The sequence below is a fragment of the Piliocolobus tephrosceles genome, chromosome 2, assembly GCF_002776525.5.
Source record: "Piliocolobus tephrosceles isolate RC106 chromosome 2, ASM277652v3, whole genome shotgun sequence".
NCBI classification, from domain to species: Eukaryota; Metazoa; Chordata; class Mammalia; order Primates; family Cercopithecidae; genus Piliocolobus; species Piliocolobus tephrosceles.
This window is the reverse complement of record NC_045435.1, coordinates 100,602,452-100,615,529: the sequence shown is the minus strand read 5'-3', so window position 1 is coordinate 100,615,529 and position 13,078 is coordinate 100,602,452. Positions and strand designations below refer to the sequence as shown.

At 44.8% G+C, this 13,078-nt stretch overlaps 1 protein-coding gene across 2 annotated transcripts in view; it reads right to left on the bottom strand.

Moving 5' to 3' along the window:
- The window catches only part of ETV5 (ETS variant transcription factor 5), a 61,605-nt gene extending 49,726 nt beyond the window's left edge, over positions 1 to 11,879 (bottom strand). The window contains exons 1-5 of one of the 2 annotated variants that reach the window (XM_023187668.2): positions 11,730 to 11,879; positions 8,554 to 8,672; positions 8,331 to 8,418; positions 8,154 to 8,201; positions 8,010 to 8,060 (exon numbers count right to left, since the gene is read on the bottom strand). In XM_023187668.2, coding sequence (XP_023043436.1) covers positions 8,010 to 8,060; positions 8,154 to 8,201; positions 8,331 to 8,418; positions 8,554 to 8,598 — 232 coding nt within the window. In that variant the 5' untranslated portion in view covers positions 8,599 to 8,672; positions 11,730 to 11,879. Of the gene's footprint in view, positions 1 to 8,009; positions 8,061 to 8,153; positions 8,202 to 8,330; positions 8,419 to 8,553; positions 8,673 to 11,217; positions 11,329 to 11,729 lie in introns of those variants that run through there. The other variant, XM_023187667.1, reaches the window with a different exon arrangement.
- Between the last annotated feature and the right edge of the window lie 1,199 nt (positions 11,880 to 13,078).

The window sequence follows — 13,078 nt, the reverse complement described above, 5'->3', positions numbered from 1 at the left end:
AAAAAAAAAAAAAAAAAAAAAAAAAAAAAAATGATACTTACCTGACCACAGTGGAAAATTAAACAGGAGTGAAGGCAAAGGAGAAGAGAAACTACAACTTTGTCTCCCCCATGTTAAAACTGTAAGCCTAAGCAAGAAGTATCTGTGTCGTGGCAGGCAAACATCTGGGCTACTCAGGCCTGGAGTAGACTGGAGGTCAGAGGAGAAGAGCAGGCAGGAATCCTCAATGGGGAGCTAAAGCCACAACCCCACGGGAAGGAGATAAAAGGGTAACAGCCTCAGATCAAGTCTCAACACCTCCCTCTCCAGGGGAAGCTAAACCACCCTCTCCTCTATTATCACTCCCTTTAGACAGCTACCGTCTAAAATGAGAGACAAAGAAAGGGGAGTGGGTTTCACTGGCTTTGTAGGTTAGTAGCAGCTCTTCCCCAGAAACCCAGGCCATCAGCCCGGCAGTTTAAGGGTTAAAGTGAGCACTTAAAAGAAAACTCAAACCCCATTAAGCCCAGGCTTGGAGAACAGGGAGCAGCAGGGAAGCCAAAGGAAACTAATTTTGGAGGCTCTCCAAGCTGCCAATCACAAGCATATTTCTAACAGTCCCAGTGTTGTTTGAGTTGGTTGTTTTTCCACAGTCTGCACAATGGGGTCTGGTTATTCATTGAAAAAGTCTGCAAGTGAGCCCCGCCCTCCATTCACAACCAATTTGGAATGCTCCATTCAGGCAAGAGGGGGAATCTGCAGCTCTGCTAGCTGGGGCAGACCTAATAGTGCTCAGCGCCCAGCTGTCGCCGCAGGGACGCTTGCTCGCTCAGTATGCTGTGTTTATGTAAGAAATTCAGACACGGCAGGGGCTCTTGCCTGCTGTGCACCCTTCCTAGGATTCAAATAGCCACGACCCTTGTGGAAATCTGCAAGGGTGTGCAAAAGTCCGCTAGAAGTAAGGTCAGAAAGTGGCCTCTGGCAAAAGGGGAAAGGCAAAAGAAAAACTATCATGTGCCACTCGGTTCAGAATCCGGCTGTAGCTACCAGCTGAGAGAAAGAGACTTCAGTGGTATTTCTCCTGCCCCAGGGTAAGCTGGTTTGCATTAGGGGACAGCTTTCTCTGGAAGCCTGCCTCTCCAGACTTTCTTTCCCATTCACTGCTGGTAGCTGCGTCGGGAGCCACCTGGCTTCCTCCCCAGGGGAGGAGGGCTCTGGAGACACTACTAGATTTTCTGGCTGCAGAGGAGGGGACAAGCTACCTATTACAACAATTTCACAGTTCCTTTTTTAGCTTTGGATCCAGCCTGAAGAGTTCGAATACCCTCCTGAATGCTCATGAGACATCAAAAGGGAAGAATGTGGAGATCTAAGGTTGGAGGGTGAAATCTACACTGAGACTTTGCAAAGTACAAGGCAAAAAAACTGGTTTCGTTTCTTAGGTATTTTTTCCAAACCTTCAATAATCACCCTGAGGGAAAGCTGATGGAGCCGGTCTGACCACCAGACTTTATTTCAAGGAAAAGCATACTTCTTTATGAAAAGAATGAATGCAGGAGATACATTTGAGCTCATGGTCGTTTCCTTTTTTTATCACATATTTGGCTCTTTTCAAATATCTTATGTATACTTCTCACTGCCTGCCCTCACGTCCCCTCCAGCGAGCTCAGTGCCACTGGAAGCATTTCTCTGAAGTTCTTCTGACCACAGAATCCCCAATCCATGCCTTGGCTCTTCAGATCAGCCTCAAACTCCTGGCCTTTTAATAACTAGATCTTATCCTGCTCCCTGGAATCTTGCACTCTCTGCTTCAATTTTCCCCTAGATGCTTCTTTCTTTTTAAACAAGGGAGCACCCTTTATTTTCTATGCAGAGTCCTCTTATGTGGAATTCTTTTCCCTTTAACATCTGAGTTGCTAGCCCACTGTCATTTTCCTGCCAGGCCCAAAGGTGTACTTACATTATGGTTATAATTTATACATACACCCTCTAACTAGTGCGGGCACATACTAGGGGCCTGGTTTCTTGCCACTCCTTTAAGCCAAGTCTAGAGGGACAGGACAATGATAGAAACTGACGACCAAAGCCTCTGTTAAATGAGCTTGATGAGTTCACAAAATAAATTTTTAAAAAAGCAACCTAATCCGGTAATGGCATCAGCATGCCTGGCACTTGTCCAAGAGCTGGGAGCTGCAACATGACAAGCCTCTGAGCTCCTTGGATTCCAAGTGGAGAAGCACTGTGTGCCAGGGCACAGATGGGGCCCAAGCTGCCTCAAGGGCAGCCGTATGCCCGAGAGGGGGCTGTCAGCCTCTGAGGCTGGATGTACTTTACCACCACTAAAACCCAAGAAACGTGTGGAGGGAACAGTTTCTCGGCAGAGAATCACACACCCCACCCCACAAGAAACTTTTTTTTCTGGGGCTGAAATTAAAACAATGATACTACTAGATGGTAGAAATGGGAGACAGTACAAATTTTCAGCTTCATTATGCTACCCATGTCTTACTCTTGTAAAACTGAAGAATGCTGAAAGAGGAGGGGATAAATGGTAATTTCTTGATGGATGCCAGGATTTTGTTACTTCTGGCACCTACACAAGTGATCCTGACACACATGTAACTCCCCATCCCAAGTCTTTCTCACCAAATACAAAGGACTGGTAAGCCTACTGGGTTTTGTTAGATGACTAACAGCACAGAGACACAGAAGGGTAAGAGAAAAAATTCAGTTTAAATAAGTCTAACTGAATTAAAGGTAGACGAAAGCAGATTTTGTAAAACAGATGGCTCCTTTAAGTAAATGGGTACTGTAGGTCTGGGGTCCTTGAGAATACTGAGTCTAGGAATCTTTGAGGCTATCAAAACAGGAAGGATTTCAAATCATTTAGCACCCTCCCAGCAGTAAGGTACTGGGCTAGCTAACAAAGACTTTGAAAGTAACACTGTAAAACCTGGAGTCAAAGAATCTCTCCTCCATGTTTTCCTCACACTTTCTTCAGCATTCTTTTCTACCTTCAGAACTACTGACTCCTGAAAAGTATAAACCGATGGCCTTGTTTTCCCTCAAACCTCTAAGAGCCCACTGTTTTCTTTCTTACCTTGCCAAACAAGAAGACTTTAGGATGATCCTTTCGAATAGAGGTGGCCCAAGCAGGAAAATGTGGTGTTTTGCTACACCACACCTAGGACCAAAGACCAAAATGATGTACCCTCTCCAAAGGAAAGGCACTGCCTCTACTATACTAACCTCACACATTAATAAAGAAATCCAGCTGAATAATCTCATCGTGAAACAGGATTAAGATCAATGTGTTTTAGGCTCAAGGGCTGTCATTAACAGTTAATCCTATTTCCCCAGCCGTCTATTGCAATGTATTTATGAAAAGTCGATTTTATCAGTTAATTAGCTGGTCCTTAGGAAATTACTTGTACTTCCTCCAGTTGTTCCATTCTTTTTGAAACACAGATCTTAAAAGAACACTTCAAGGGGAAAATGGGGTCATCTGGATCTTAAAACAATTCTCTAGGCTATATTTGGTATGGAGGCCATGATTTTGAAATAAGATTTTTATCATGCTCTCTACTCAGCATAAAATATCTTAGTTATTCAAGATGCTAACAGGTATATATTTACAATATCATAAATGAAATAAATGAGATTAAAAATCAGACCCGAAATGTATATTAAAAAAACTGCTATTTATATATGCTAAAATTGAGTAATACACTCTTTAAGTACCCCAACAGTTCAGAAAAATGAATGGAACACATCACCTTACCCCCACTTTGAAACATTCTTGAGTTCCAATCTTATCCAAGGCACAGTTAGTTCTATGAAAATGTGTAGTAAAGATGTACACACATCTATGCACTGACCCAGATTCCCTGGTTTAGTAGCTCTATGTGTTAAGGTACACATTTAGCTACATACACACTTACGTAGATATACACACATGCACAAACACTTCTTCATATGAAGGACATATATACACAGTTTTATCTGTAGACACACTAAAGGTGTCTTCTAGGAAACATGGCAGTTTTTTTTTTTGTTTTTGTTTTTTAGAAATAGGGTCTTGCTCTGGTACCTAGGCTGGGGTACAGTGGTGTGATCCCTACTCGCTGCAACTGTAACCTTGAATTCCTAGGCTCAAGTGATCCTCCTGACTTGGCCTCCCAAAGCGCTGGGGTTACAGGTGTGAGCCTAAATGTCAGTTTTTTAATAATTTTTTTTCTTTTATAATTGTTCTCTCTCTTCCAAATCCTAGACGGAAAAACTCAAAGCATCAAGGTATTGAATAACTTTCTCAGGATCACAGAAGAGAAGTGACTGCTGAATTGGACAGCCAGAGGTCTCCCTGATGCTTTCCTGAACGCCATCTCTAGCTATCTAAAATAATGGAGAGCCCTGAATACACTTGAACATGCCACTACTCCCTGGCTCTGCAGCTTTGTGAGAGCTTCTTTAAGAATATTTATCTTTTTCTTACATCACCTAATCCTTCCCATTTGCCCCCACTACTGGTCAGTCTCTCCAGCTATCTGGAAATAGCTGTGAAAGGAGGGGGCTGGGCAAGACTGTCTCTACAAGGGACATCCAACTCAAGCAATCTGAGATCTTCAGGGTTACCTCTTAGGACCAAAGGACAATGAGGTACACTGGTAGAATCCCTATGATCTATAGATTTCTATTCCCTTGAATTTGACCTTTAGGAGTTTCCATGCTTTACTGATATCTGTATGTGTGAGGTAGAGGTGAAATCTGTACAGCTAGAAGTAAGCTGGGCATTTCTATAAGATATAAAAGCAATGGTTTCTTTCACTCAAATCAGACTTAAGGATGTATACCTATGGGCAGGAAACCCAATTCTGAGAAACTTACAAAATATAGTATCTTTAGAAGTTGAACTTTTAGTGTTTAGAGAAAAAAAAGGCCATAATCTTTAAAACTGACATTCCAAAATAAAAAATTACCTACATTTCTATTCTCTTTCTTTCATGTATACAATAAATTTATACATATACAATGGAAAATTATCAAATCATTATTAATAGGAAAGTCTATTACCAGTGGCTACCAGTAAGAATATTTGTTACAGGCCGGGGATGGTGGCTCACACCTGTAATTCCAGCACTCTGGGAGGCTGAGGTGGGTGGATCACCAGAGGTCAGGAGTTCAAGACCAGCCTGGAAATCATGGTGAAACCCCATCTCTACTAAAAATACAAAAATTAGCCAGGTGTGGTGGTAGGTGCCTGTAATCCCAGCTACTTGGGAGGCTGAGGCAGAAGAAATGATCGAACCCGGGAGGCAGACATCCTAGTGAGTGAGCCGAGATTGCGCCATTGTACTCCAGCCTGGGTGACAAGAGCAAAACTCTCTCAAAAAAAAGAAAAAAAAAAAAAAAACCGGTTTGCTTTCTCCTGGCAAATCTAAGTTTGGCTTATATTCATTGGTTAAGTGAGTCAAACCAACTCATAAGGTTTCATTAAATTTGAATGAGATTTTTCTCGCCCCTGAAAAAAATCACGGGCTCTTCCAGAAAATGACTGGAGTGAAGCTGGTCCTGAACTCGAGGCTGTGGAAAGTGCTCATGGAAAAGTTAAGTGCATGCAGCCAGCTGTGGGCTCTGCCAGCTCCTCCTCATGCTTCTGGCTGTCAGTCTGAACTACAGGAAAACATAACAGCAAGAATGAAGGGCTCAAAGATGCACCACCCACATTTGTGTTCTTGCCTCGCTTCTTAGGCAAGTTATTCTACTTGAATCTATCCCTTCTTGAAGCTCTACCTCAAGAAATAAAGTTAGAGGGAAAGAATCATTAGAAGACCTTTTCTAGGCTAGTCAACCATCTTTTATATCCTTAAAAGATAGAAAGGCTCAACCTTAGGCAGTTAAAACAAAAAGTAAGCAAAGTTAAAAAAAAATCATACTTGGTAAGCAGAAACATCTCCCAAATTACCTCCATTTAAGGTACAGAATTTTAATTAAGGAACTTAGAACATTCTATTTGCTGAGCAGAAATTATTTCTAAAGAGCCAAAACACATTTATTGATTTCTTCACTTTAGCCTATTCCCACAGATAAAAATCTCTCCAAATATAAATCCTGCTTGCTGACAAAGAACATACCCTTGCTTCAGCACATGCAATCAATCTGAATGCAGCCATCTCATCTCCCTTTTAACTCTTTTGGGTTACAGAGAAACAAACAAAAGTGTCATAAAAGCATTTCAAAGAACCTCTGCCAAGAAAGCCACCTCCCAAACAGACTGCAGTTTATGCTGCTTTGAGCAAGAACTGGAAAGGCTGGGCCAAATTGTCAACACAGAACAAAGTTGGATTACAAACCCTGTCTTTCATCTTGCAAACACACACACACACACACACACACACACACACACTTTGGGTTATCTTTAGTCTTTCAGTGGCAGGCTTCCCCATGAAAGCAATCAAAGGGCAATAATTAACATGCATTTACTCTCCTATAGAACACATCCACAGCAAGCTGTGACAAAGCTAAGGTAACCATGCATGTGTGTGTTACACAGTTTATTCCCTTTTACAGTTTCATGGCATTGTGCCTTGGACATGAGGCCTATCATTAAGGAATGTTTAGCTGCTACCTCTGTTCTTACATTTAAAAGATTTGGAATACCCAGCTTTTTACTTAGAGACAGACCTAAGATACTGTCTCTCCACTGGCATTTTTACACACATACACCCACCTACCCAGAGATAAAACAAAGCTGGGAAGAATCTGTTGGTCCAAAATGAGAAATTGAGTCCTTGCATGGTGGCTCAGGTGCTTGCTATTATAAACTATGACTAAGAGACATGAATTTCTCTATGATGCAACTCTCAAGAGAGGCAGCATTTTCTCCAGGCCTCTCTTAAACCTGCTCATTCGCCAGTGACTAATGCTCTCTAGAGCAGCCCTGTGCTGCTCAAATTTCATCAGCCAGCTTTGTCCTTGATAACTCCGCCTAGACCATAAAAGCTTCCAAACCTGTTGAGGACAGCCCCAAATGATCAGTGCAGAGTAACCATGCCCCTGCCAGTGCTGAAAACCATCTTTTGAGCTTCCCACTGCATTTTATCTCTAGTAATGAGCGCTTAGTGACCATTTTAAGGAAAAGTTTCTCTTCTCTGAACAGAAAAGCCACAGCAACTACATGAAAAGTAAGAGTAAATCAGGCCACTCTGTGACCACCCCTTGTCAGCTTAGGAGTAGAGACAAAATTGACAACTGTTGGATGAAGCCAAAGTTAACTGGAGTTTTCCATTAACTATTTTCTGCACCTTTAAGAAAAAGAGAAATATCAGGTTCATGATTCACATCAAGGACTTAATTTATAAAACAAACCCCCAAAAAGCCACAAAACAATGCGTGATTAATAGATGCTTGGCCCAACACCATATATATTATGTCAGTTAATTTATAATTTTGAGCTTAAAACTTTGCAATATCCTTTTTTTTTTTTTTTTTGAGATGGAGCCTTGCTCTGTTGCCCAGGCTGGAGTGCAGTGACGCGATCTCAGCTCACTGCAACCTCCGTCTTCTGGATTTAAGTGATTCTCCTGCCTCAGCCTCCTGAGTAGCTTGGATTATAGGTGCCCGCCACCAAGCCTGGCTAATTTTTGTATTTTTAGTAGAGATGGGGTTTCCCCATGTTGGCCAGGCTGGTCCTGAATGCCTGACCTCAAGTGATCTGCCCTCCTCAGCCTCCTAAAGTCCTGGGATTACAGGCGTGAGCCACTGCGCCCAATCAGCTTTACAATATTCTTAAGGAAAAAGAAATTTAGGATAAAATTATGTTCAGTAAGTCTTACCTGCAATACAGTAGAACACTTTAGAAATAATTTTAATAAGAAATAAAATTTTCAGGGTTAATTCTGAATTATTAGAAGAAACTAAATGCATACTACTGTCTAAATCTGGCCATAGCTGAAAAAAGCATATTCTAGACATGGATGATCTAAGACCAAACAATTTCAGAACAAATGTGCCATCACCAGAAAGGTACTTACAGTTATCAGACTGAAAATCTGGGACAAACTGTTCATCATCAGGAACTTGTGCTGGAAAACAGATTTTTATTTTAGACCTTTAAGGTTTATTAAAAAGCACAGTAAAATGTTTTATATGGAAAATAGGACATCCATGAAACTTGCCTTCAGCTAACCAAGCCTCTTGAAGTTGACTGAGATCCTGAAACAGCTCTGAAATTGAAAACAGAAGACCCCAGAATGAGGATATTTCTTCTGCTAGGGAGAAGACAGGGAAGAATCTACATGCTACTGTCAATGGGAGCAGGCAAGCCACAACATAGGCAGGGAAAGCTTTACTACCTTCAGAATCGTGAGCCAGATCTGTGTCCAAAAACTTCCTCTTTCTGTCAATCACAGGCCGCCCTCTACATTCCTCAGATCGAGATTTCTGAAAGAGGCCAACAGAAAGTGAAGGCTCAAGTGTAGTAAAGAGGTCCAAAGGGGGTCGACTCACTAAACCAACAGGGGGAAGAGTCATATTGGAGAGGGAGGACAAAACAAACCAAAAGCCACATAAACTTACCCCTGGGACCATAAAAGGGACTTGCTGATCATAAAACCCATCCATGGTGCTTTCAGCGTCTCTAATATCACTTTGAGAGGTTTCAGCATTGAGTAATTTCTGGGGGAAAAGGGATCCTCCTGTAATATGAATTTGGGAGATTTTAACTAAGAGGTGGGGAAAAGAAACTAAGAGGGGGGAAACAATTTTAGATTGCCCTTTTTTTAGGGCCTGTGCAAAATTATTACCCTTCTGCGAAGTACTTAAAACTTACTCAAGGTGCAAGCTTTACGGACCAAACACGGGTTTGATTAATGGTATCAGAGGTACACGATGTACTTTGTGCCAAATCCATTTACCCAGTCATCATTTTTTCTTTCTTTTTTAAACCATTAAAATTACAGATTTGCTACTGTCTGTCCTCTACCAAAACAAAACAAAACAAAACAAAAACCTTTATTTTCATTATAAAAGGGTGATTTCAAGATTCCCTCATATACTCCAGGGCATTTGTAGTAGAGTTTTTAAAACAGAGATAATTTAATTTTTAACAGTACAGTGTCAGGAAGCAGAGAAACTGGGTTTAAGCATTCCAAATTATTGGCAATTAAAGACCTGACATACATGGTGTTTCTAAAAGCATTTTGTAGGTCAGTGTTAAAACACTATATATAGTTCCTAGAATAAATTGATCAGAGGTATACTTATCTTCACACACAACTCTTTATTTAAAAGAGGTCTAAATAGATATAGCATCTGTAATGTCACAAATATCTCCCTGGTTACTTACAGAGATATTTGTGACATCTCCAACTTCTAAAAGAATAAAATGCCTATGAAAAGTAATGGATTAAAAAAACTAATTCCATTGCATGTGGTACAATGCATCTCTACCAAAGGTCTTTTAAAACTTAGGCTGTTTCTTATAGTGTAGTCATTTTTTCTAGACATAACCCCCACCCCGCCCCCCAAATGAAACTCATTTCAGGACTAGTTAAGTGTTGAGTCTGGGGAAAAAGGGTGGGGTGGTTAGAAGGGAGAAAATTTCTAACGTGAGTGGAATAAAGTAACAATTTTAGGAAGGTACCATCTTCCTAAACACTTTTATTCTCCAAATAAAAACACCGCTAAGTCAACAAAAGGTAGAAAAACATTAATTTCACTCGCTCCAGCTCTAAGCAATTCAAAATGCTTAAAGGCCAATTTCTTTTGTTTAACATATACACACATTTTAAACAGGAAACTTTCCCCCGGTAAGCAATTCCATCCAATTTGTTTTTCACACTATGTGTAGCATATCAAATTTTTCATAAGTGAGCAGGATACAAGGAAACCCTTCACAGCCAGCCTCCTCCTCAGCACTTTGGCCCAAGGAATCAGATTATTTTCAAAGTCAAAGGAAAGAGAGGAGCAAAATAGCACACAGTTCGTAACTTCCTAGAAAAACACTCGCGCCAGCCTGCCTGCGTGCCCTGTCCAAACAGCACAAGAAACGTTCAGAATAATACCTCTCTCAAATGCCACCAAACCGTATACAAAATTTGAGAAACCTCAGCAGTGAGTTGAGGGGGCATGAAAGAGTGTGCTCTGTCGCTTATGAAAGTCTGTCAGATTAAATCGTGGCCTTAGACATTTTGTGAATGTTTGTTAGGGGGAAGGGGACAACCAGTAGGAGACGGGAGGGGGAGATATTTTTCAGTCTCGTGATGAAATACTTCACCCGGAAGAGCAAAAAAAAATTTCTAAAAAATTAAAAGAAATAAACTGCCATAAATGAACCGAAAAGAGACATTCCAAGGTTAGAAAAACTGTATTCCAAGTATAATTTTTTAAAAAGCCTGAAGGAAAGGCTCGAGTTCATCCAGGAGTTTAAACCACTTCCTTTGCCCCCCCCCACCACCCGCGCCCCGGGTGCCCCCAGGAAAACTTTAGCACAGCGCAGCGGCGCGATCTAGGCCCCTCCCCTGTAGCGCGCAGCGGGCCCAGTTTTATGAATGGGATAGCGAGCCGCGGCCGCCACATCAGGTAGAGGCTGTAACTGGATCTCTCGCGCTGGGCCCCATTCACAAAATAAGACACACTTCCACCCAATTCCCAGCCTTCCCCATTCATGAAAACTCCTTCAGCTGCGCCCCCGCCCCCACTTCCAACGCACGCCCAGCCTCCGACGCAGGCCCCTCACCCCAGCGTTTTAGGAAGAAAGCTCAATGCTTCATTCACAAAAAGGGAAGAAAAAAAAGCCGCAGGGAGCAGCGAGCCAACGAAAGAAACCCGCTTCATTCATAAAGTCACCCACATTCATAAAAACGAGGTGCTGCGGCCGGCGCTACCAGCCACTTCCAATCCCTCCCACCCCCAACAGCTCTCCTTGGCACCCCCTCCTCGACCAGGAGTTCAGTTCCCCGCCCCGAGTTTTCTCCACCTTCTGAAAATGCGGCCAGAACCCTAATCCACTGCGAGGCTCCAGCATCTTTCGGTGCTGCTCCCTCCACACCCGTGTTATCCCCACCATCCTCAGGCCGCTGTTCCGGTGCGCCCCGATTTTTCTCGAGTCGCAACACAGCCCGACGCCCTCAGCCTGCTAGGTGGGAGCAGGGCGACTGCATGTCCACTTTCCACTACCTGAAACTTGCAAGGCCTGCGTTAAGTTCCTGGTCGACCCCCGCCCCCGCAGGCTGCACTTGCCTATGTCATTTACCCCCTCCCGGTGCTCTGGGGGGCAGCGCCTCTCAGACATTCCCCTCAAACTGCTTCCCGCCCCCTCCTCCCAACTGCGGAGCTCCGCCAAGCGTCTCTTCTCGCGAGCCTCCAAGTCCCCTCGGGGCTCTCGAATCTCCAGAGACTGCGAAAGCCTCGCAACTCCGCGATCCCCCATCTACTCGGGAGCCCCCGCACTCGCGCTCCCGCGCGCCTCCCCCACGACGTGTGGAAAGCCGCTCTCCCCGCGCTCCGGAACCGTTAGCCGCACCCGCCCGGCGCCTCCCAGGAACCAAACTGGACCGAGCCGCAGGGGGGAGGGGGCGGTCAACCCGGGGGGGTCACCCCAGGTACTGCACCCCGACTTTGAACACCCCAGGTACTGCACCCCGACTTTGAAGATTCTGAATCAACCCGTGAACTCTAGCCAGCTGGGCCTGTCGGACCCGTGGCCGGACGCCCCTTCTGCTCTCCCTCCTGCCCCCGCAAAGCCCACTCACCTGAGGCGGCCGCTCTCCTCCCCTTGCAGCGGCCCCGGCGGCGCAGGCGCGCTCACGCACGCGCGCACCGAGCCTGGGCGCCTGGGTTAAAGGCTGGGCCGAACCGCTCCGAAGACGGTGAACCGCTCCGCGCACCAGCGGCTGGACTCTGCGCCGCAGCTGCCAACCAGGCTGGAGCGCTGGCCCGGCCCCCCGCGGCCCGCTGCTCCGCCCGCCGCCATTGGCCCGCGGCCCTAGCCCAGCCTTGTTCCCATTGGCCCGAGGCCGTTCCCGCGGCTGTCCATCACCTCTTGTTTACCCTGTCTGCGGGCAAATCCAACCAAGCCGCCCCATTAACTCCGGCCCCCATTGGCCAACGATGCATCTCTCTCCACCCCCTCAGGGGTCTGTTTTACATAATTTATGCACCGGGGGCCATTGGCCAATCAGCACAGGCTTGTTTATATAATGAATGTAAGGACGTTTTTCATTCATAAAAAACGCGACCTGAGGGGGAAGCTTAGCTGAGTCAGTGAAGCACTTAAAGGGGCCGAGGCCAGGAGGAGCCGCCGTTACTTCCCTTCTCGCCGCTCTGCCGACTTTTCACCGAGGCACGACTCTTCCCCCTTACCCACTCACCCCCACTTCTCACATCCAGCAAAGCCCCGACCAGAATTGGGTCGCTTGGCGCCAGACGTTCGCAGCTGCAGCACCAAGCAAAGTTATCATTTTAGAATTCAGGGGAGAGGAATTCGTCATTCCACACAGAGAAACTCGCTGACCGACCTGGGCGTTTAGCCCACAGAAACACAGAAAACGGAAACGGAGCCCTCTAATCTTAGTTACCTTTAAGAGAGGCCTTAATTTCTTTTAACCAGGTTTCCAGTGGGAAGAATAAGCAGCATCTCCTTTTAAAATCTCAGCTCCCAAACAGATTTTAGTTACTATTTTGTACTGGCAAGGCCTAAGGCCCAACCAAATCCCGTTTTCTCTTTAATTGCGGCTCGTAACCTCCGCCAGAGTGGGTTCTGTAGTCGAGGTGAGACAGGGTTCGGGCTCAAAGAAATCCTCTCCGGGGACAGCGGCAGCCAGTCCACCGACCTGGAAACCTAAATCCCTTCGAAACGGGCATGCAGAGTTAGACTTTTTGCTTCCCTCCCCGGGCTGCTTGTTTTCCATTTAAGTATTGAATGCAAGATGGTGTATTTGCGAATTAGATCCCGTGCAGCTGGGAACGACGAGAAGCGGCTCTGCTTGCCAAACGATAGGGCACTAACTGCAATTGCTGAGATTCTTAACAGGGTGTTCCAGGAAACAAATAAACAAACAACCCCCTCCCCTCTCCGCCCCCTTATCCCCTCCTGTGAAGG